Source organism: Thermothelomyces heterothallicus, assembly GCF_042370625.1.
Source record: "Thermothelomyces heterothallicus CBS 202.75 unplaced genomic scaffold P884_scaffold_36, whole genome shotgun sequence".
Classification (NCBI taxonomy): Eukaryota; Fungi; Ascomycota; class Sordariomycetes; order Sordariales; family Chaetomiaceae; genus Thermothelomyces; species Thermothelomyces heterothallicus.
In genome coordinates, this window is record NW_027192597.1 from 187,779 (window position 1) to 210,737 (window position 22,959).

The 22,959-nt window shown below is 57.6% G+C and overlaps 8 protein-coding genes across 8 annotated transcripts; 3 read left to right on the top strand and 5 right to left on the bottom strand.

The window, feature by feature from the left end:
* Positions 1-27: 27 nt before the first annotated feature.
* P884DRAFT_232070 (uncharacterized protein) lies at positions 28-1,640 on the top strand (the record flags this gene model as incomplete). Its single annotated transcript, XM_069439840.1, has 2 exons — positions 28-253; positions 342-1,640. 2 exons carry the CDS (start codon positions 28-30, stop codon positions 1,151-1,153), a joined length of 1,038 nt encoding a protein of 345 aa, XP_069293782.1. The 3' UTR covers positions 1,154-1,640.
* Positions 1,641-2,579: 939 nt separating this feature from the next.
* On the bottom strand, positions 2,580-4,402 carry P884DRAFT_211343 (aldehyde dehydrogenase-like protein; the record flags this gene model as incomplete). Its single annotated transcript, XM_069439081.1, has 3 exons — positions 2,580-3,036; positions 3,139-4,103; positions 4,379-4,402. 3 exons carry the CDS (start codon positions 4,400-4,402, stop codon positions 2,580-2,582), a joined length of 1,446 nt encoding a protein of 481 aa, XP_069293783.1.
* A 2,320-nt stretch (positions 4,403-6,722) lies between these two features.
* P884DRAFT_280895 (uncharacterized protein) lies at positions 6,723-8,404 on the top strand (the record flags this gene model as incomplete). Its single annotated transcript, XM_069443490.1, has 5 exons — positions 6,723-6,869; positions 7,009-7,087; positions 7,223-7,495; positions 7,626-8,153; positions 8,250-8,404. 5 exons carry the CDS (start codon positions 6,723-6,725, stop codon positions 8,402-8,404), a joined length of 1,182 nt encoding a protein of 393 aa, XP_069293784.1.
* A 1,165-nt stretch (positions 8,405-9,569) lies between these two features.
* P884DRAFT_280896 (uncharacterized protein) lies at positions 9,570-10,559 on the top strand (the record flags this gene model as incomplete). The annotated part of the gene is made up of 5 exons (XM_069443491.1): positions 9,570-9,659; positions 9,750-9,836; positions 9,897-10,043; positions 10,088-10,167; positions 10,202-10,559. The coding sequence occupies 5 exons, from the start codon at positions 9,570-9,572 to the stop codon at positions 10,557-10,559; spliced, it is 762 nt and encodes a 253-aa protein (XP_069293785.1).
* A 1,847-nt stretch (positions 10,560-12,406) lies between these two features.
* P884DRAFT_303335 (uncharacterized protein) lies at positions 12,407-13,576 on the bottom strand (the record flags this gene model as incomplete). Its single annotated transcript, XM_069445018.1, has 1 exon — positions 12,407-13,576. One exon carries the CDS (start codon positions 13,574-13,576, stop codon positions 12,407-12,409), a length of 1,170 nt encoding a protein of 389 aa, XP_069293786.1.
* A 1,979-nt stretch (positions 13,577-15,555) lies between these two features.
* On the bottom strand, positions 15,556-16,154 carry P884DRAFT_264785 (uncharacterized protein). Its single transcript, XM_069441880.1, has 2 exons — positions 15,834-16,154; positions 15,556-15,716 (listed from the first exon to the last, which is right to left on the bottom strand). Exon 1 carries the CDS (start codon positions 16,050-16,052, stop codon positions 15,849-15,851), a length of 204 nt encoding a protein of 67 aa, XP_069293787.1. The 5' UTR covers positions 16,053-16,154; the 3' UTR covers positions 15,556-15,716; positions 15,834-15,848.
* A 3,772-nt stretch (positions 16,155-19,926) lies between these two features.
* P884DRAFT_332696 (uncharacterized protein) lies at positions 19,927-22,276 on the bottom strand. Its single transcript, XM_069445805.1, has 2 exons — positions 20,489-22,276; positions 19,927-20,380 (listed from the first exon to the last, which is right to left on the bottom strand). Exons 1-2 carry the CDS (start codon positions 22,155-22,157, stop codon positions 20,055-20,057), a joined length of 1,995 nt encoding a protein of 664 aa, XP_069293788.1. The 5' UTR covers positions 22,158-22,276; the 3' UTR covers positions 19,927-20,054.
* Positions 22,277-22,789: 513 nt separating this feature from the next.
* On the bottom strand, positions 22,790-22,945 carry P884DRAFT_211547 (uncharacterized protein; the record flags this gene model as incomplete). Its single annotated transcript, XM_069439097.1, has 1 exon — positions 22,790-22,945. A coding segment is annotated over one exon (156 nt), but the record flags the coding sequence as incomplete, so codon positions are not given.
* Between the last annotated feature and the right edge of the window lie 14 nt (positions 22,946-22,959).

Genomic DNA, 22,959 nt, shown 5'->3' on the forward strand with positions numbered 1-22,959 from the left:
CTGCGAGGGCCGCGGTTCCCCGCCATCATGGACAATCAATCATTACGATCGAGGGCGTCGGAGGCCACCCTTCTGTCGCTGATGGAGCTCGACCCGGCGCCCATGGACCCCCCAGACACAAACAAGGACCTCCCACCGCTCCCGCACCAGCCCGACGGGCCAGCCGCCGGCTCGACACCGTCTCTCCCGTCCTCTTCTCCTTCCACCACCGCTCTCGGCCTAAGTGGGAGCGGCCATGGAGCCATCTACTACCGTACGCCTTCCCCCGTTTCCCCTTCCACGCATTAACAACAGAAAGAAAGACAAAAAGGAACTAACCCTCGGTCTGCTGTACTCTCTAGTGACCCGCATCCAGCGCTACTCGTCCTACACCTTCGGCCTCTTCGGCGCCCTCCACCTCGCCACGACCTCCCTGATCCCCCTCGCGGCCCGGTCCGTGCCCGCGTCCGAGTCGTACCTGCTGCTCGCCCGCGAGATCTACCAGACCCCGCTCTCGGAGCCCCTCCTGGTCTTCCTGCCCGTGCTGGCCCACGTCGGCTCCGGCGTGGCCCTGCGCCTGGTCCGCCGCGCCCAGAACCGCCGCCGCTACTACGGCGACAAGCCCCCGCCGTCGCTGCCGCTGCCGCTGCCTCTGCCTCTGCCTTCCTCTTCTCCCGCCACCACCGCCGCGGCGCGGTACTCGGGCTGGCCGCCGCTCAGCAACATCTCCCTGTCCGGGTACGTCTTCGCGGGCGCGCTGGCCGCGCACGCGTGGATGAACCGCGGCCTGCCGCTCGCGGTGGAGGGCGACAGCGCCAACATCGGCCTCGCCTACGTCGCGCACGGCTTCGCCCGCCACGGCGCCGTCTCCTGGCTCGCCTACGCCCTCCTCCTCGGCGCCGGCTGCGGCCACATGGTCTGGGGCTGGGCCAGGTGGGTCGGCCTCGCACAGGGCGCCGGCTGGGTGCTCGACCGCCCGACGGGGAATCGGGCCGTCGACCGCGCCGCCAAGAAGGCCCGCCGGAGGAGGCTTGTCGCCATCAACGCCGTCGCCCTCGCCGCCACCGCGGTCTGGGCCGCCGGCGGCCTCGGCGTCGTCGCGCGCGGCGGGCCGACCTTGGGCTGGGTTGGGACGCTCTATGACGGACTCTATAGCAAGGTGCCCGGCTTTTGAAGGGCCGCGGTTCTTTTTTTTTTGTCTTGTTTAGAGAGGAGGATGATACAGTGAGACTGGATCCAGGCGGTTAGACCTCTTGTTGTTGTTGTTGTTGGTGGTGGTGGTGGTGGTAGTGGTGGGCGCACGGTAGTCAGAGGTGACTCGTTTGGAGGATACCCCGATTCAAGGCGGCGGTGCAGCAGCCTGTGCGACAATTGCGTTGCAATAGGCTTATCATACTCATCATCATAGCATAGCGATCGAGCTTACCTAGCGTGCATGGGCAGCGTGGCAGACTACAGAGCGCAATGTGACTCAACATTGAGATTCACTTCCATGATTCTGTCCGAGACTCCCAATACGCATGTTTAGGTACTTAGCTCACCAGTATTCCAGCCACTCAGGAGCTTCCTCTTAGTATTGTCAGCTCCTCTATGGCTAATTAAGTATACCTAAGGTACCTAACTAGTTCTTCAGATCATGGCCTGTTTAATAGTGGTCCCGGCAACCTGGGAGCTCATAATACGCCTCGGGGGCTTGAATGTAGCATTCTGGGTAACTCCTTGCTGAGAGCACTCCATGCCGTTGCCGGCTGGTACCAAATGACAAACCCTTCCGTCCATGAGCCTACCTCCCGATAGATGCTCAAGTGGTTATATTAGCTTGCACCACCGATGCGCCCAAGCCTGAGGCATTGCTACCTTATCTTGGGAAAAAGCTTCTCTTTTTTTTCGAGTTTCTGCTGCAGCACGAGTTTCAAATCTACTTATTATGGCTTTTGACAAGGCTCTGCTTCTTATTATTATCCTGCATTCATTCATCTGCACGGATATTCAAGAGTGTTATTCTTATGGTCGTCAATTCACCAATAACACCCCTTCATTCCTCGCCCCTTGTCACCATCGCCTTTTCTCCGGTACATTCTGCTACAATCCCATCATCCAGAACTTTGGAAGTTGTCCATATTACAGGGGGCCAGACCGTCATCTGGCATGTTCCCCGGTGTTGGAATCGGGTGTGTAACCACAAAAAGCGATCATTGATAATCAAGGTAGACCACTGCATTCCTTGGTACCAAGCAGTTGACCTAGTCATTGTCGGGAGACAGGTGGTAGTTCTGAACTAATTAGTCAGCACTAACCACCGGGTATCTATCTGCTATGGAGTTCGATGATGGAGGATGGAGGAAGGAAGAGGCTGACCAGGGCCACCCTGCAGGGAAGATGTGGGTGGCTGCAACCCTGGTGGGGCCGGGAACCCTAGTGGGGCCCGGCCCGGTCCACCACAGAAAGGGGCATCACAACAAACCAGAACGGGTCGGTGCTCCACAGCAACACGTCTACGGACGTACCGTGCACTGTATTCGGTGCATGTGCATGTATGTACATCCATCCATCACTTGCTGAGCTAACAATTTTAAGGTAACTAAGTAGGTAGTAGGTAGTTATTCAAAGACCTTCTTCCAGACCCAGAGGCTGCGCGAGTTGGTGAAGTGGCGGAAGCCCTCGAGCCCCCACTCCATGCCGATGCCGCTCTCCTTGTGGCCGCCAAAGGGGACGTCCGGGGCGACGTCGAAGTGCGAGTTGACCCAGACGCTGCCGGCGGCGAGGCGGCGGGCGAGGCGCTCGGCGCGGGCGAGGTCGCGGCTCCAGACGGAGGCGCCGAGGCCCGTCTCGAGGGCGTTGGCGCGCTCGACCACGTCGTCCTCGTCCGACCACCGGAGCAGCGGCACGATCGGGCCGAAGGGCTCCTCCACCACGATGCGCGAGTCCTCGGGCGGGTTGTCGATGATGGCCGGCTCGATGAAGTAGCCCTTGTCGCCCTCGCGCACCCGACCCTCGAGCGCCGTCTTCCAACCGCACTTCTCGATCTGCGCATACATGTCCTTGACCAGCTCGAACCTAGACAGAAGAGTGAATTGACTCGATTAGAAGAAGAAGACGAAGAAGGAAGGGGAAAAAAAAAGAGAGAGAGAGAGAGAGACAGAGAGAGAGAAGACGCACTGCATGCTGTTCTGGACGGGGCCGACGACGACGTCGGGCTCGAAGCCGCCGCCCGTCTTGATGTGGTTGCGGGTGAACTCGACCATGGCGTCGCGGAAGCGGTCGTAGATCTTGTCGTGGACGTAGATGCGCTTGGCCAGCATGCAGATCTGGCCCGAGTTGAGGAAGGCGAGGGTGGCGATCTTGGGCAGGCACTTGTCGATGTCGACGTCGTCGCAGACGATGGCGGCGTCGTTGCCGCCCAGCTCGAGCACGTAGCGCTTGAGGGTGCGGGCGCAGCTGGCCGCGACCTTCTTGCCGGTCGGGATCGAGCCGGTGAAGCTGATCATGTCGACGCCCGGGTGCTCGGTCAGCCACGGCCCCAGGCTGTCGTCGCCGCTGAGGACCTGCACCACGCCCGGGGGGAAGACGGACATGGCGAGCTCGCCCAGCTTGAGGTCGCAGTAGGGCGTGTAGGGGGACGGCTTCATGATGACCGTGTTGCCCGTCATGAGCGCCGGCCCGATCTTGCCCAGCCCCAGCAGGATGGGCCAGTTCCAGGGCACGATGGCGCCGACGACGCCCAGGGGCACCCGGGTCGAGTAGATGGTGCGCTCCTCGTTGTCGTCGAGCACCTCGTCGTCCAGCCGCATGGTCGCAAAGGTCCGCAGCCACCGCAGCGACATGTCGACCTCGGTCCGCGCCAGCCCCAGCGGCTTGCCCTGCTCCATCGTCTGCAGCCGCTCCAGCTCGTCCCGGTTGGCCTCGATGGCGTCGGCAAAGGCCCGCACCAGGCCCGCCCGCTCCTCGTGCGTCGTCGCCGACCACGTCTTGAACGCGGCCCGCGCGTGCCTGACCGCCGCGTCCAGGTCCTCCCGCCGCGCCACCGGCACCTCGTACAGCGGCTCGCCCGTGGCCGGGTCGATCGAGTGCCGCGTCGTCGGCGTCGGCACGAACTCGCCGTTGATGATGTTGCCGGGGTACGCCTGTCGCGTATAATTATTTCATGACCATACCACGTTATCGTCAGCCTTTTTGCCGTCCACTTGATTAACATTAAATCATCATGCACAACAAACAGGGGAGCAGAAGAGAGTAAGTAACATGATGAGCAACGGACACGACGAGCTGGCGCGGCTGTGTAAGCAATGAGTGACCCATGGGGTTTTACTCATTCATATTCACACATCCATCCATTATCCGTCCATGTTGTCATCATCATGATCGTCATCGTCATTATTATTTACCATCATTATCATACCGTGATATCAATTTTGGGGGCCATGGTGCCGACTGCGTTGCTGAGGACGAAGAGACGAACGGTTCGGAAATGCTCCCGTGGGATTCAGTCAGGGGTATCCTCTTCGAAAATCAGGGGGGGAGAGAAACAACCAGAAATGTTAAATAGAAGGAGAAAAAAAAATTTCAAGGGAGGGAGGACAGACAAGGGATATGAGGAGGAGCTCGTAGAAGCTGCTGTACGGATTACACTACTGTAGTACTGCTGCGACGCCAACCGGGGGGACATGTCCTCCCTTTTACAGTTTGAGTCGCCATGGAGGAGAACCTTCATCACCCGGCATTCTCCCCCTCCCGCTCTCCCTCCCCCGCCGCTGCGGGGACTTGAGAGCGGGGGACATTTCCAAATTACACTACGGATTACTCTGTACGGAGTGCTATGGAGCGCTACGCTACTTGCGGTAACTACTAGTAGTTAGGTGGTTTAGTGCAGCCTGCTCCCTCTCCGTTGGTCTCTGGCTCCCTGTACAGTACATACATACCGTATATAAAACAGACAGCAACAGTCTAGGGAGCTCTTTTCACCCATGCATATCCACCTTCCACTAAACTGATTAGTTAGACTGCTGAGCTTCCTGGTGAATGAGGATGATAAAGTTAAGCTTGTCGCTCCTTTGTGACCCATCAAAGGGTGCAAAACCCCTCGCAGGTTTTACTGCTCTTGTTGTCCTTGAAGTGCTCGGTGCTCCGTCCTCCGATGCAGATCTTATTATTATTTCGCCGACCCTGCCTTGTGGAAGCGACCCGTCGGCGGGTTCTTCCTCGGCGGCCGTTGCACCCCGCTGCCCAATCGCGTAGCTGTCCGAACTGAGCATGATCCCGGTTGTCGGGGCATCGTCGCATCCACCCTTAATAGACGGGCACGTTATTGGCTCCTCGACCTTGTGGAGATCGTTGGGGGTTTGGGGTTCGTTTTGGGATCTGCACGGAGCAGTCACTCGGGTCCCCGTCGGGTCCTCGTCGTGCAGTCTCATCGGCAATCCAAATCCGGGGCGTAGGAAGTCACCTTGCGTAGTTACATACTGTTTGCTATTGTGTTCGGGATAGAATACCAACGATGTGCAGACATGTACGCATTCGCCAAGCGGTGCTCAATAGCCCAGAGCGTTATCTGCATGTATGTATATACATATATACATATATATATATATATATATATATATAACGTTATATACGTGCATTCTGCGTACCTCAATTGCTTCTGGATTCGGGGAGGGGGGAGAGGAAGGTACTGTGTACCTTTGTCGTGACCGTGGGACCGGGGTGCTATGACACTCGTGTTTGTAATCAGTCTAGTGTAATACTAACTACATAGTACGGACTTCGGAAGGGGCGAGCGGGCATGGCTATTGAATCCTTCGGGAAAATCCCTACAGGTACTTCGTACACTCCACGGTCATCAATTTCCTAGACAAGCAGCGAGAATACGCAAACCACACCGTGAGATACAGTCCCAGGATGAGTGTCTCACCATGCACGCCTCCTATCTCTTCAACGCTGTGTCACCAGATCACACACTAGCCTGCGTTTTTTTCAATAGGTGAGGATCTGACTATACCTACTCCGTACCGCGTAGTAGTAATTGGTCCCTCCCAAGGGCGTGGTAGGCAACTCTTCCCTTCGGCTTATCAAGTGGACTCTAGTAACTACCCCCAAGAACGTCAATTTAAGCTCGCACGACGGGCCAAAGATGCCTCCCAACCCCCACGACACTACACAGTTACCGGCGGGCTGGGAAACACACTAGACGACTGTGTAGCGTAACAAGGGGTATATGTACATACATACATATAATGGATTCCGTGCAACATAGTGTGTAGATACACTGGTTCAGTGCAACGTTGTTGTTCACATGCCAGGGGTCCATGAATTTTTTTGGGGCCCCTTGACTTCGAATTCCGACGGCATCGCTTTCCCCTTGTCCTGTCCCAGGAGAAACTTATCAGAGAAAGAAGAACAAGGGAAAAAAACGTTTCGACGCACTCCTGGTGAACTAATAGATCTCCACACACACACGTAACACACACACTCTCACTCTCGCTCACTCTCTCTCACTCCCTCTCACAAAGACATGGCCTAGACTTCGAACCCCCAGTGCCGATCTTTTGTATCTGCCTCCGGAATCGTTATACCTCACTTCTTTCCTTCCTTAAGATATCAGGCCTCTTCGTCTTCATGTTCTGTTCTCCCCCCTCTCATGTGGGATATTTTTCGCACCCGGCCTGATATGCTGCTGCCACCACCACCACCACCAGCAGTACGGAGTACTAGCAGCAGCAGCAACACGAGCAACAGAATAGCCCACCATGTCGTCTCTGGAAGCGTTCACAATCGAGGCATGGACCTACTTGGCCATTGACATCGTCGTGGTCGCAGTCCGCACCCTCGCGCGGTGGCGCCAGATGGGGCTCCGCGGCCTGGCGCCCGACGACTTCCTCATGGTTGTCGCCATTGTGAGCCTCCTCTCCTCCCCTCTGCTTCCCAAGAAAACTTTTGCTGCTAGTGAGGCGATATTTCGAGCACCAAGAAACGGAGGCTCGTCAGGCAGTCATGGCGAGAAACTGACTGACCCCGTCCGTCGCCCCGGAACAGCTCCTATACACGGCCGAAACGGCAACCGCACACTACGTCGGCGCGTACTGGCACGGCCTGGCCAACAGCGGGTATGTCTGTGTTGTCTGTGTTCGTACCCAGTTAGCTGGGCATATGCGCCCACTCTTGACGCAGTTACAAAAAGACGATTAACTAACTCACACGGCCTCCTCGTCCCTCTCCTCCCGCAGCATGACCGACGAACAACGGGCAGCCCTGGACCCCCTGAGCGAGGAATACCACCTGCGCGTCAAGGGTTCTCAGACGCAGCTGTTCGGTTGGCTCGTCTACACCTGCCTCCTCTGGACCCTCAAGACCGCCTGGCTCTTCTTCTTCAGGCGACTCGGCGACGGTGTGGGCAACATGTCCCTCAAGATCAACATCGGCTTCGTCTTTGTCATTGCCACCTTCTTTGGCACGTTTTTCGCCATCCTCTTTGGCTGCTACCCGGTGGAGAAGCACTGGCAGATCTATCCCGACCCAGGCAGTAGGTCTTTTTATTTTTCTTTCTCTTCTTTTTTCTCTTCTTTCTGGAGTTCCCATTTTACTATATCACAAAGCTGACCGTGACGTCCTCGTTTCTCCCTTGTTTTTCCTGCTCATCAAATGAAAAACAGGACTTTGCTACCCTGCAGTGTCCCCGCTGCAGGCGATTGTCCTAATCACAACCAACCTGGCGACCGACCTTTACATCATCTCGATCCCGATGCCGATGGTGTGGAGCGCGCGCATCTCGACGCCCAAGAAGATGGGGCTATGCGTCATGTTCTGCGGCGGTCTCATCACGGCCGTCTTCGGCGGCCTGCGGTGCGGCTACGTGCTCGCCAACACGGTCGACGGCCCCCAGCTGGCGGGCGAGTGGTCCTGCCGCGAGTCCTTCGTCGCCGTCTTCGTCACCAACTTCCCCGTCATCTTCCCCATCGTCCACCGCGCCCTCCGCGCCCACGGCGGCACCCTGTTCGGCGCCAGCTCCTCCGGCGGCAAGAACACCGGAGGGACCCCCGGCACCGGCACCAAGAACAGCTCCGGCTTCAAGCTGACCACCATCTCGCGCCGCAACCAGAAGCGCAACTTCAAGCACCCGCTCTCCCTGCCCGCCGACACCGTGTACACCCGCTTCGGCTCCGAGGAGGAGATTATCGGCGGTGACGGCCACCAGTCGGATCGAAGCGGCGGCGGCGGCAGCGGGGGAGGAGCCGCGTCGACGACAACGGCGGCAACGGGGACAACGGCGGTGGGAGGTGCCGCCGGGTACGACGGCAAGTCCATCGTCCCGTCCATTCCCGAGGAGGATATTAAGGTGACGACCGAGTGGCGCGTGCACAGCCAGCGGATGGACGCCGACACCGTCGCCCGCGAGAAGCGCAACGTGGAGATGGGCTTCCACGCCTCGTGAGCGCCGATCGTCACCGGGTAACTTTAACCCTCGTCCGGGTCCTTTTCCTTTGTCAACTGGCTATTCGTTTATTAAGAGGACCCTCGGTCTGGTCGACTCTGCTCATCTAACTGTGAGAGACGCTGTACCTCAGTGGCGGCCCGTGGCTCTCTCTCTTCAGGCGGTCAAGAATCGGCCCAGTGGGTCTCGCCGGAACGGTTCATATGTGCGCTGGTGGGAGCTTCGACAGTGTCGGGTGCCTTGGAGGGGCTCGTACTCCCGTGCCAGCAAAGACACGGCGGATCGGGTCGACTCGCGCGAACAAATGCACAACAGCACGGAGGCACATCTCCCTGCCTATCAGCTAATTAGTGAGCACATACGTAGGTAGCCTGGGACGATCGAGAGCGTGGTTCCCACACGAAGTTGATTCCTCACCTAATCTTGATTTTAGCTTGCGATTTGTAGATCTGGAAATGTATCGGGCGCACGATGATAGCGCTTCTGACATCCGGCCAGGAGCCAGGGAGTAACAATATCCGACGAGAGGGAGGAGGAACGCTGCGCGTGAGCAATTGTGCAAGCAAGCACTTTCCGCTGCAACTCTTCCGCCCTCCGCTCTTTCTCTCGTTGGAAACTTTCTCTTCTTCGCAACTGATTTTCGTCATATCTTTCATTTTGAAGTTCCATTCAAAGCAGAACCTTTCGTGTCTTCTCACCCCGATATTAATTCTGAAGCTACCGACGAGGTAGGGGTTGCAAGCTTCCACCACTGAAAGAAGGGTTCTTCATCGCCTCTACGTCTCTAGCAGTGGTTCCTGCAATAACTTGCATTCTTACAAATGGACAATTCTGCATTAAAACACGGCTACAATAGACGGTAGAGCGGCATACAGGGAACCAGCGTCGCAGTAAGTCTGAACTCAACAAGTCTGCAGAAGTTGGTATCATCCAACCTTGTTGGGTACGCCCTTCTGATTGATCAATTCCGTGTAAACGGTCTTCAGCGATGATCCGACGCTCCATTTCGTGGTTGGCAACAAGTTGGATAGGTTACGTAGAAGGAAAAAAGGGAAGGGAAAGAGATGAGTCAGGTTTCAGTGATTAGTTATAACCCTTAGAAGAATCTTGTTCTTGCAGTATTCCTAGGATTCCTGCGCTATTATCGCCCAGCCTCGGCAACGACATGACCCTGACTCCGGCAACCCGGTTTCGGACCACGACGAGTTGCCTCCAGCGTACCAACAAAATGCTGACCACTACGCCATCGACACTAGTATCAGGACGTCTCTCGCTCACTCGAGCCGCGTATTTGACCCGCACCGATCTCATCACACAGGCGGGTCCGGCATCGGGCTGATATCAGATCACGCAGGCGCTGGCGGCCAACGGCGCCAAGGTGTTGTACATCGTGGGACGCACGGGCGAGAAGCTGGACACCGGTGGCGAGCACGTACAACAAAGGACATTGAGGGCTCCATCGTGCCGCTGACGGGGGACATGACTGACCAAGAAGGAGGACGTGGCGCGGCTGGCGGACGGGATCGCGGCGCGCGGGGAGTGCCTGTGCATCCTGGTCCACAATGCGGGCGTGTCGAGCGAGACGGCGCAGCCCGAGTCCGGGTCGGCCGACGAGATGCGGCGCAACCTGTTCGAACACGTCCAAGACGACGTCGGCCGACTGACTGGCTGGCCGCGTACGAGACCGACGTCGTCTCGCTCTTCTTCGCCACCGCCGTCTTCCTGCCGCTGCTGCGGCGCTCCGCCGAGCGGCACCCGCACTGGTTCCGGCACCGTCATCGACGTGACGAGCATCAGCGGGCTCGTCAAGTCGGCGCAGCGCCACTTCGCCGACAACGCGGCCGCCGAGGGCGCCGCCGACCACCTCACCCGCATGCTCGCCTCCGAGGCCGCCCAGGGCCACAAGGTCCGCGTCAACGCCCTCGCCCTGGGCGTCTTCCCCAGCGTAATGACCGCCGGCGAGAGCGAGCGCTTCCAGAAGAGCCAGCTCGACAAGTCCGCCTACGAGGGCAAGGTCCCCGCCGGCCGCCCCGGCCGCGACATCGACATGGCCCAGACCGTCCTCGCCATCGCCCTCGCCTTCGCTTGCAACCAGTACATCCACGGCCAGACCCTTGTCGTCGACGGCGGCTATACTCTATCCCTCGGGCAGTAGACCTGAAGCGCATCGGGGAAATGGAAGAGCAGCAGAAGGAGCTGGGAAATGTAAAGACATAGCTTAGAATCGATCATCCGTAATATTAGACGAAGATATGTCCTCGGCACACTCGGATCTTGAGACTGGAGAGTCGGCGCCAAGTGTTAGCTATGCAGACGGCGACGATATGCATATGGTGCTGAGATTAGGAGTAGGGTGTCGATTCCTCCAACCCTGCTGCGCATGTCCTCGCGTCCCTGTCGCCTCTCGAAACGAAAAGCTGCAGCAATTGCGTTAGGATGGAGACAGACGGCATCAGAGCAAACCTGCCCTTTAACTCTTTCCTAGATGTACGTGCGACCAAGCAAATCAACAATCCAGGAATGTCAAGAATTTCGGTGCAGACACTAGAAGGGGAGGAGGTATCGGCAAACGCTTGAAAGTGACCCGAGTTTCGAAACTCGTACAGTACACACACACACACACACACACACACACTACCAGGACGGAGAAGTGCTCGGGTCAAAATGTGGCACCACCGCGGATTAGTGCAGCAAAAGAGTGTCGAGCTGTCTCGCCACCACGAGAGACCGACCCCACAACAAGCAAGGGGTTGTTCATCAGCGCTTTGCATTCTGGGGGAAGCACTTGGCGAGAAAAAGGTGGGCCCATTTGGCACCGAGAACGAGGCACCTGGACATGAGAGATGACATCACCACACTCACAGGGCTGAGACCACCACCCCCCCCCCCCCCCCCAACCCCACACCAACCCCCTTTGCCCTGGTCTCTCTTCCCGCTTGCCCGGCCCCTGACCAAAGCGGGAAGGCAGGTAATCGGCAAGCAGCCGACCTCTTTTTTAACAGACTTGACCCGGAAACTCAGAAACCCAGAAACCTAGCAGAGATCATTGCATTACTCCGTAATAGTGCAGGGCGAGAGAGCCAGCCCGCGGACAGGGACTCGTCCAATAGCCCTTAACGGATCTAACCGGGTTCTGCAATTTACCAGAATATCATTATCGGCGCCACTCCATTGGTCTCATTCTCTTTCCCAGTGTAGACCAGCAAACTAACCTGCGAAAGCATTAGGTACCCTTGTTCCTATGCGCATCGCCAGAACGACAGAAGGCGGGTGGTAGCCCTCCCTTGATGGAAGAACACAGCTCCTTGAAACAAGAGGATCTGGGGAATAAAAATCCCAAGAACAGACGGTATGTCTTGTGAAGGGGGGTGGGGTATATTGAAAATAATAAGAATGCATTCTCTTGGTGATCTTGGTGAGCGACCTCGCCATTCCCGTCAAGAATCCAAACACGCACTACATCTCAACGCCGGAAAATGCAAGACGACAAGTAGCCTCCCAACTCTGCAACCATGCCTAGTGTAGTCCTAACCAGTCCCGTCGAGTCCTGTCCAGTCCTCTCTCTCCGATCTGTCTGTAGAATCCAGATTAACCGCGCCCGATGGATCTGGCGCAATATATCCGATCACCACCAGCTGACCGCCCGTCCAAAATCATAAATGTCCATGCAATGCCGTGAGTGGATGGGAAGGAGAAAAGGGGAAACAGGAGTGGAACGCAAAACCGGGAAGGTGAGCTAGCCGATAATGCCTCGGTGCTCGGGGGTATCATATGATCATTTCGTGATGCTGATGCTGTGCCGTGACGTGATGCCGTGAGATGAGACAAAAGGTAACGAAACCGCAGAACGCCAACCTCAAGTCAGTCGTGGGGTGGTGCAGGAAAGCCAACAACAATCCATAAGGGGGGAGGAAATGAGAAAAAAAAAGGAAAAAGAAAAAGAAAAACAAGGTAGTCAGTCGAAGGAGTCGCCGCAATGCGTCCAGTCAACGGAACCCGGATTTACGGCTTTCGGTCCAGGTACTTGCGCATCCACTCAATGTCCAACCATCCCACGCGCTCGTAGGCCTGCCACAATTTCGACGCCTTGTTGACGTCGATCTTGCATGCCTGCTGCGCGTCTGTCTTGCGGAACTCCTTGCCGATCTTGGCGCACTCGAGCCGCCGCAGAAAGATGCGCCGCTTGCTGGTGAGGTAGGTCGCGCAGTCGAGCCGGAGATTGCTGGCCAGGATCAGCTCGTCGGGGTGCAGGAGATGTCGGTGCGGGTCGTTGCTCAGGTCCAGCGCGTTGCCCTTCCAATCGACCTTGAGGCTGTTTGGCTTCGGGGGGAGCGAGCTGAGGGGCGGAGAGAGATCCTCCAGCGCGGCAAAATCCTTATCCTCGCGGTTGGGCGCAACTGTCCGAACTCGGGGCTCCGGAGTGCCGACGCGGATCGTCTCGCGCGCCGGCGCCGGGGTTGCCCGAATCGGCCGCGGTTGCTGTGGCTTCGTCTTCGGGGATCTTGGCTTCTGAACGCGCACGGCTGGGGCCTTGGTCGTCTGCGGGCCTAGGACTGCAGGCTTCGAGGCGGGCAAGATGTGCGGCAGTTTGCTGGGCTGGTACGAGTGCGCCGTATGTTTTCGGTCGGCCCGGAGGAGCTCGCGCTCCTTGCGCAGCCATTCCTTCGGGTTGTCCTGGAACATGCGGAAGCAGTTGGACTTGAAGTAGAGGGCCAGCTCGTAGTCCTCTGGCCTCGGTGGCGTCGAGTCCCGGAAGTAACCGGCGGGCCTGGATGCGATGTGCGCGTTGACCAACCGCTCCGTAGTCGCCTTTAGATTCTCGACGGAACCCGCGGTAGGTGTGAATAAGGGACCGGTCGGGGGGCTCGAGGAGGGTTCGCCGCCGGTAGGGTAGAGAATCGGATCTTTGCCGCCGAGACTCAGGGGCGGTGCCGAGTTAACTGTATTGGCCGCCTGGGAGAAAGGGGAAACGGGCGGAGACAGAGGTTGATGAGACACCCGGGCCTCATCGGAGGGCGAGGAAGGTTTCCCGGTCGTCGAGCTCGTTGACCTGTACATGTCTAGGGGTGCGGGCTCGGGAGGCGACATTAGGTTGCTGATATCGTAGGGTTTCTTCTGCTTTGACGCCATCGGGGAATGCCTGTCCTGCGGCAGCGCACCTGCGTCCTGCATCTCTTTTGTTGGTGTTGGGGGAAAGTAGGTGGGCGGAGAGGATGAGGGGGCCCAGGGCGGTCTCGTTGCTGTTTGGTCCCCAGGGTGCGACACGGGCAGCTGCATAGCACGAGCGGTGGGTTTGTCAGCCATAACACTTAGTTATGACTGCTTGAGATTGGGATCGAGGTGGCGAATAGGCGATCTGTCATCAACGGTGACGGTAAGAATTGAACCCGAGGGGTGTGCTGGGGTCAGATAAGGTGAGAGCGCTCTTCGTCGAGGGTTGATCGCGCGGCCAGGGAAGCTGATTTAATGCCGACTAAAATGATTGCTGAGGGATGAGGAACTTGGGGGACCGGAAGAGGCGTGTGCAACGTCCCGAACGCCGGTTCTGTTGTTCGTGGTAGAAAGGATGTAACGCGCGTGCTGTGCTGCGGATGCAAGATATAGAGGATCTGCTCAATTGCTGAATAATAGACAATGGAGGAATTGCCTGTGTTTCGCCGCTATTCATTTATCCCTAGTCCCATTGACAATCAGGGGCGGTGCGGAACAATAGCAGGTCGCTCCTCGCAATTGCTGGTCAATGGAATCCGTTGGAAACCGGGGCTCGGTGTGGCAAAAAGCGGTCTTTCTCGGGATAGGCAACGGAGATATGCCAATATCCGGTGTCTACACTCGGTACAAGGACAATGGTAGAGGGCGCGAACAGGTGGAAAGGGTGAAATGGGTTGAAGGAGGACGGGAAGCCGGGGGAGAGGCACCATGTAAGTACCATGGCGGCTCCAAGGTCATCACCCCCCCTTTCACCCCCCTCATCCCCCCCCTCCGTCGTCACTTGACGGCTGGCTGGGCATCGGCAGGGCTGGGCATCCAAGGCACCCAGGAACGGGAGGAGGGTGTCGGAGCAAGATTTGCGCCAGCAAGTCACACACAGACGGCCTGGCGGCGCGCAGCGCGTCTGTCGCTCCAGGCAAGACCGCCTGCGTGGGCGGGCACGAATCTGGGGTTAGAGGTTGTAAGTGAAGTGGAGTGGCGTGGCGTTGGCTGGCAGGGATGTTGGGCACACCGTGAGGAGTCACCCACACCAGTCAGACACCCCCTGACGCACACTCAAGACGCACACGCCCTCCTCCGTCTCCGCGCGACCAATCATGTGGCCGTCTCCGCACCGGGCCAATGGTCATCCGTCAAGCTTCTCGGTTCCGTTAGGCAAAAATAGTCGGGTGTTGAAGAGGTACTTCTGCCCAAAGCGAGGTACTTGATGCCAACCCCGCGTGGGAAGAGAAGAGGAGAAACGGAAAACGAGAACTGCCAACTCAAACCAGCCGTGTTTCCCAGAGATTTGTTGAAAGCAGATTCGAGTATCTTTGGTTGTCGCTGCACTGAAATCTTGCGCTCTCTACACTTTCAAGCCGCAGAGGTACTGTACGGTTTAGCTATACATTGAGGACGTGCCGTGTCGTTCACAGGCGCTATCGGCCCGGCAGCAATACACTGAAGGCACAGTGTGTCAAAATCAAGATTTGCAAAACTGCTAGACGGGAGAGCCTTTGCCATCTGGCGCTTCGGGCGGTTTGAGCTGTGCATATCCCAAGCCGAGCAGTTGGCTCGACTGCGATGCTTATCTAAAAGCCGTGCATGTTGGGCAGGCGCACAAGCAGATGAGCCAACTAACTTGTGCCTTAAGAAGATTCGCAATGCTCCGAATACCACTCCGCCTCGACACCGGGCAGAGACGGCCAGAACCCCCGTGAAACGTGGCAAGACGTTTTTCCATCGGGAGGAGCGGCTTAACGATCCATAAGGCTCCGAGGCATGCGTAGGTGAATCTAGGGATGGAGCCGTAGAGCGGGCAACCTGGCAGGCCGTCCCGTGTGTTGATCTCCCGTCCCCTCTTCGTTGAAAACGGAAGAGCTCCTTGGCCAGTTCCTGGAGCAGAGCGTGGAGAATGGCGCTTGCTAGCCCTCTGACGACGAACTTCGATCTTGGTGGGCCATACCCTTCTGTTACTCTCGAGGAATGCTGTGTTCACCGCAAGGTGAGGCCGGTCCAAAAAGCCAGGGGAACCTGGTGTTCAGGTTAAGACAACAGGTCAACTCTCAGCGGGGTTCAGGCCAGTGCCAAAGGCACATCGCGCCGGCTTTGATCAGCTCAACTAAACAAGGAGAAACAACCAAATCAGCTTGCCATGGTGTAAGAGGGGTATATTGGACGTTCTGCAAAGAGGAGGGGCAAGGAGGGGAAGGAGGGGCAAAAGGAACGCGATGCGTACCTCCTCGGTGGAGCTTCAATGGTCGTTGACCTCAAACGACTCAATTGAGCGCCGATTGGGCTGCCATTTGGGCATCGAGAAATTGAAGAGCTCTCGTCTCGTCTTCGAGATGGTTTCGCTGTGGAGCTCGTGATTGTGGAGCTCACTTCTCGCTGTCTTGTTTTGCAAAGCTGATAACTTGATAGCTTTGGGGCTGCCAGTATCGCCCGCAGCAAGCATGACGAGTTTTCTTTTTCGATTGCAACCTGTCAATTCATGCTGCGTGGGCCGAGAGAAGCAATGGGGCGGCGAATTGGCCAATCACGCTATGCTGTAGCAATCCGTGAGTAGGTCTTTTTAGTGTGGCCGCTCTCTTCTCGCCCCAATCGCAAATGGTTGATGAACAGGCTTCGGCTGCCTTGGAACGTGTGACTCATCGCTAGTTGCCAGCGACTAAACTGATGAGCAATTTCGAAGAAAGAGGTGGAAGGTTGGCCAGTCAAAAACGCAGCTCGTCACCTGAATTGCCCCTTTGGGTTTAGTAATTTGGGTTATCGATAACAATATCAGTGTCCGAGGTACTCTTGGCACGTTCCGCGTACCTGCTTGCTGACGCCCGACCCATCGAGGGAACGGAGGGAGGCGTGGGCATATGACCGTCCCGTTGCCCGCCTCAACACATGCAACGTAGTTATTCGGTGGCACTTGTATTTCTTACTACGCCGACTCCGTTTCTGCGGTCGGTATGACCAGTGTCGCTATCCAGTAAGCAAATGGATAAATACGTCCAGCTGGTTAAATTTCATCGCGAGGTTGGCCAATTTGAGATTAAGTTCATCAAGGTCATGCTTCGGCTTCACAACAGATGCTCCAACTGCCATTGCTTTGGTCACTACCGCTCTTCGTCACCAGTCCGACGCTCGCTGAACTCCATCCGACTGACGCGTAGGCCTTCTTTCCGAAGATTACTGACAGGTATTTTTGGTCCGATTGACTCGATTCCAAATCGACGACCAATTGGTGAACCGGGGCTGGCTGTGGACGTCCTCAAACACAACGGCAACTGTGTTGCCTGAAACGCGGCCCTCTTGTCGGCAGTATCTCCTTTGTAAGCCGGACTTTAAGGGACTTAACAACCGGAGCATTCCCGGTCCCTAAAGTCCTACGAATGCTCCGGGACAACGGACAACCGAAAAGTCCTGCGAATGCTCCGGGACAACGGACAACCGAAAAGTCCTGGAAGCGGAGAGACGAACAGAACGACAATCACCTTCATTCGTCCGAGCGGTGCTGTTTTTCACACGCCAGTCAGGCGCTGGCAAGTGCTGAGCTGGAACGTCTGGGGCGAACGCGGTCCCCACATGACCCGATCAACACCAGATACTCTGTGCAAGTATAGGCTTGAGATGTATCGAGCGGGGGTCAACGACCTCCGCCTTGGAATGGCGGTGATTCAGTCTCAATTACCATGACTAAAGTAGAACGATTTGTCCACTCGAGGCTCTCACATGGCACGCTATTTCCATTTGCCATTGCTATCCTCCGCCTCCTTCCATCCCACGGTTGCTACACTGTGGTGCAGGTAACGCTAGCTTATCTTATCACCCCGCGTCGGAGGGCCTTGGAGGGAGGGGTTGTCATTGCCCCTCCTTCTCAGTTCACCCGCCCTCCTTCCACATCGGGGACAATGCAAGAAAGTGCAGCAGCTGTCAAAACTCACTGATATGAGACAGAGACTGTCATCAGTTCTCCCCTCCTCCCCCCCTTCTTTTTTCAACACCCGCTGAGGATCCCGATGAGCTCAATGCTGGCTGAAGCGCGACAACCCTCCATTGGTCAATTGGGCTGCTGCAGGCGGTGTGGTTTCGCATCCGATCCGCGCCGCCATCTACGGCGCTAAACAGCAGCAGGTTGGCTCGAGTTCTTCGACAGGTAGCCTTCTCTGCCGCTCCGATTGGCACCAAATCAGCGGTCCCGCTGTATTGTCCAAATTCCGTACACTCTTCTCCATGCACAGGAGATGCGCAAGGGCTCATCCGAGGAGCGAACAAGCGTTCACCACGACAAATAAAGGGCCAGCAAATGCCGTCAGCTCGCTCTCTCGCCGAATGGGCTGCCTCCAAGGTCCGGGCGCGGGGCCGAAGCGCATAAAAGTCGGCCGCCCTGGATCTCAATTGTCCAATCTCCCATAGCCATTCTACTTTTGGTTCAAACCACAGGTGTCAAGCAGCAGAAGGCGAATCCAGCCAATTCCCGTGTCTGATCGTCTGGCCCAAGGGCCGCCTCGAACCCAGCTATGCCTCCATCCCAAGCACTTGCAGCGAAACATGCGCGCCACTTGTCTGGCCCTGCATGGTCGAGGTGGAGTTGTGCTTGCGCCCTGTTTGCATGCGCTGCAAATCCCGGGCTTGCAACGTTCTATCGCTGTCCATTCGGATGGCATTCGGCCTCCCGGGTCCCTGGCAGATGGCCAATCGACAAGATTTGCCGCCAAAACAATAACAATGCCATTTGCACCGGGTCGTACAAGTATGCCTGAAGGAAGACGCGCCTCAGCATTCCAGAGAAGGTCAATTCCAACGACGGGCTGGTAGCTCCGTCCGCTCTCTCCTCTTCTCGTAATGGCCCATGCTAGGCAAAACATAGCGAGAGGCGTGGATCTATCACGTTGTAGACTACTCCGTACTCCGTACTCCGTACATACACTATCCCCCCGGTCCCATCAATGCCAAGCGGGGTTCAGTCCGTCCTAGGGCAATTGATCACGACACCCCCTGTTCATCCCGTTTCAATGCAACATGGCTGTGTATTTCCGTACGGAATACGGATCCGTACGGTGTGTGCGTGTGTGTTTTGTGGTGGTGTCGGTGGGTTGAGCTCTCTCATTCCCCTCTGCCGCTGCCGCTGCTGCTGCCGCTGCCTGCCACACCTTCCCAGCCGCTCACACGTCTCACACACAACGGCCGAAGATGACTTGCTCAGGTGACGAATCGTGGGTGTCAATTGACCACCCTCCCCCACCCTACCAAAACCCTACCAAACCCTACCAGTGTCTCAGCAAGAAGAAGGCTGAGACATTCCGGCCCCCAGTCGGCATTCGCATTCGCGAATGGCAAGGTGCATCATGCCGCTTGTTCTCTGCTCTAGCCCTCCTACTGCGTAGATATCGATCACAGGCACCACTTAGCGTAATCTAGCCTGACTGGATGGTGTGTGCAAAGCAGGGAAATGGTGAGATACGAAAGCAGGTTTCCAAAATGAACATGCGATATGGCTTAATCCTCCCTCTCACTGTATCAGGTGGGACTGCTTTCCGGAGTGACAGGCTCCATCTCCTCCTCCCATCCCTCTCTTTGCTTCTCGGCTCTTTCCGGCGTTCCGAAGGCGTACAAAGTGGTGGCCGCCGCGAACTTGTTCAAGACGTGAATTGCCTGCCTAGCAAACCGCCCAACGTTTTTCTCTCTCATTCGCTCTTCTTGATTTACGCGTCTACTGCGTACGCTCTGGTATTGCGCGGCCCTCCCCTTTCCATCCTTGGTTGCCCCAGTTAGGCAACACTTTTGTGTGCACAAAGATGCCGCCGGATAAGCCGGGCCGTGAAGGCCGCAAGATAACCCCTGTGATGAGTCTTTCGGCGAAGGTATTTCCATGGTTGTTACGTGACTTGAACGGTGAACGACTCCTCATCTGATTGAACCGTATTATGTCGCTTTGTATCGCAGCCTCGGGCTTTTCCATGCCTGTCACAAATCGGTACCCCTACTGCTCGAAGGCAGCTTTAGAAACACCTGTGTGAGGCTCTCGGTGGAGACGACGTTTCTGTTCGGCATCAATACCTGGGAGAGCCTGGGGCCGAGATTGTGCGTGCCTCGGTAGGCTGCAAAAAAAACACGGGTCTGCACTAAGCAGGCCAGTGGGCCTTGCCTGGAGCCAGGTATCGCGGTCATGCGGATGCGGTGCGATTGGTAAAGGTCTCTTCTCGCTGGGGCGGTGCAGCCAAACATGACCTGCTGTCGTGGCCCGATACGATCGTTTCGAATTCCCGAGGCCGTGAGAAAGGGCAACACAGCAGGTCACTGAAAAGAACACTCTGCTAGCTTCCCAATGGCTTGTGGCTCGCCAAGAGCCCGAGGATAGGCGCGGGCAGTGTAACTGACGCTTGCGAATCCGCGTGCTGTCATCGCCGAGCTCGTCGCAGGTTGTTGTGAGTAGTCGGATCCAGGCCAGGTTTTGCACGAGTAATCAGGTGAAGTCGTAAACCATCAGGCTCTCCCGCGCGCCCTTTGTCTCCTTCAACACGATGACCATCTCGTCGTCGAAGCCCACCCAGTTTCTCTTCTCGTCCCAGTCGCGGGCCGGGTCGCCGGTGCGAAGGTCGTCGCAAAGTGCGAGGCCGCCCGCAGCACTGCCGCTTCCAGGAGACTGCCAGGGTCGGATCTCGACACTGCGGCTGGAAACGCCTGTGGACCGACCTTCCAGCTCCCATACTCGCATTTCCTCGCCTCGAGTGCTGACGCTGACGGCCTTGCCGCGGGCGGTGATCTCGGCGTCGCTGATACCGGATGTGTCTGCTCCCGAGCGTTAGTGCTTTCTTTTCCTTCTCTCCTTACGGTATTCTGTAAGATAGAGCAACGCAGGCCCGGGAAAAGGGCCAAAACACGTAACGAATGACCTACGGCCCCAGAGTCGGATGCCGTCCGATATCGACAGCGACGAGGCGTTGGACGTGCACATGTGCAGTATCAGGGTATTGTCCGGCAAGGCGGCCAGGAGGTATGGGTGGGTATAGCAAAGCGTCGTAGGTCCCGGCTCCGGAGTCTCCGATTCTGAGCCGCTCGGTCCGGTGAAGGGAGCAGACGCCGCCAAGTCAGGACGGCCGCGCTGAGGCGTCGCCGGCGGGCTGAGCGGGGAATACGAGACGCCGTCCGTCTCGACCGGCGGAGTGTACGCTATCCGGGTGGCCCCGATCTCCGGGACGGAGTCTAGGCCGGCAGTGGGCTGGTGAATGTGCAAGTCCTGAAGGCCAATGGACCAACCCCTGCGTGTAGAGAAGGTGTAGGCCACCGAAGCAATAGTCACACTGCCAGCCTTGCGAATGGATAGCGCCAGCGGCGGCCGGGAAGAGTGTGAGTCCAGAGACGTCAAGAGATATGGAGGGGGTAGCTTTCCAGCCCCATCGCGCGATGCAGCCGCCTTGCTCCTCTCCTTATCACCCCGGGTGGCGCCGGGTCCCTCGAACGTGTAGAGTGAAACCAGCACGGTCCCGGTGGCGGTCAGCAGGTACGGGTAGGCGAATGCCATGGCCACCAGCTCGCCGTTGCTAGACTTCTCGTGCCGGTACCTACGCTCCAGGCGGTTCGACTCGGCGCTCAACCTCCAGACACCAAAGCTCCCGTCGCTGAAGCCGAGCGCCACGTCCAGCAGCCCGCGCCCGGCCTCGCCCTCGTCCACGGCGATGCAGCTCGGCACGGCGTCGTCGGAAGGCCCGCCGTCGCCACCGATCGCGGCCTGCGCGATCAGCTTCCTGTTCTTGAGATCCCACGCGCGCAGCCCTTCGGTCCCGTCGGCCGTCACGGCAATGCCCTCGGCAATCTTGACGAGCATTCTCCTCCTCCCCCCTTCCGCGCCCGCGACACCCGTCTCCCGCCCGAGCTGCAGCTCCTCCACCGCGCACTTGCCCCTCGCCCAGTTGTGTCGAATCTTATACTGCCGCTTCCAGTCGACACGCGGCGACCTCTGCTGCTGCTGTTCCCCCTGCTCGGTCTCAGCCCCGGCCCCGGCCCCGGCCCCGGCCCCAAGCAGCCCCGGACGCGACGAGACGCCCTTCCCCCACCCGGCATAGTGCAGCCTATGCCCGCTGCCGCTGCCGCTCCCGCCGTCGCCCGCGCCCCCCCGGAAGCCGGGAATGCGCATGGCGCGCGGCAGGACGAAGCGGGCGTAGTACAGGGCCTTCCACAGCTGGGAGTCGGAGGAGAGGCGGTAGAAGCGGCGCGAAACCGGGGCGACGGCGAGGAGGTGCCGCCGCGGGAGGAAGGAGAGGATGCGCAGGAGGAGCTCGTCGGACAGCGGGGAGAGGAGGTCACGGCCCGGTTGTTCGGAAAGAGGCGGTGTTGGGGTGGGGGTGGTGGTGGCGTTGGTAATGGCGGCGGCGGCGGATGCGGCGTGGGCTAGTCTGCGGCGTTTGGGAAGTGGTTCTGGTGGTGGCACGGCGGATGCTGCCGTGGTCATCGGGGTTCGGACGTCGAGGTCATTGTATGTTGTGTCGTTCCGGTCGTCGGCATCGAGGTCGACGTCGACGTCGACGTCGACGTTGACGTCGGAATGGGCGCGCTTTTTGCCGGTCATGGCGGGGGATGGCGAGCTCGTCGATGCTGCGAAGTGTTGTTCGCGCTTAGACCTCCCATCACCAGAACCTAATCATTCGTGTTCTTCGCGTTGTTTGCCGTCTCGCAGCGCTGCCGCCGGGGGATGCCGTGGGGTGACTAGTGAGGGTAACATGGGGGTTAGTATACGGAGTAAACGGCAGAGCAAGGCCTGGTCCGACTCGCTGCGGCTAACTAAGCTTTTTGTGGAGGGCGAGCCAGAAGCAGGGGTCCGAATCAGTGCATGCATTTGGTGTGGGACTTAACAACTAAACCACGCCCAACCCTAACCCCGTGCCTAGCGTGCCAGGATGAAAGCAACTTTGTGAAGATTAGGACGTCTTGCGAGGGAAGAAGCTATTATAAGGCTTTCTGTCATCATGAGATACGTACGTGTTTGGCTTTAAGGTAAAACGCCGTGTAATTAGGTCTTAATTATTGCCCTTCTCAGTGATGTTGGACTTCACCCCCTTCTTGATACACCGGAAGAGCTCTGTGTAAGCTACTTAACCACTTCCTTTTCCAATTCTGCCCTCTCTCGTATTAGTTTCTTCCCGATGAACTACAGCTTTGATCAAGCCTAGTTCCCTCAGGATTTAACCCGACCACTTTTCGTCACTCGGGGTACAACTTTCCGGGGAACGCCCCCTCCGCCGTCAGCATGGCATAGTACAGCTCCGTCTTGGCCAGGATCACCATCTGGCCCTCGCCCGCGAACTGGAAATTGGCTGACACGCTCCCGAAATGGATCTTTCGGATCAGCTTCCCCGACGAAGTGTTTACCC

Excerpts from the sequence above, each read along its gene's own strand:
- P884DRAFT_264785 (XM_069441880.1), bottom strand. The coding sequence starts at position 16,052 with ATGCTTGCTGCGGGCGATACTGGCAGCCCCAAAGCTATCAAGTTATCA.
- P884DRAFT_332696 (XM_069445805.1), bottom strand. The coding sequence starts at position 22,157 with ATGACCGGCAAAAAGCGCGCCCATTCCGACGTCAACGTCGACGTCGAC. Across the intron at positions 20,381-20,488 it reads CGGCATCCGACTCTGGGGCC|ACACATCCGGTATCAGCGAC; the intron begins GTAGGTCATTCG and ends GCTCGGGAGCAG.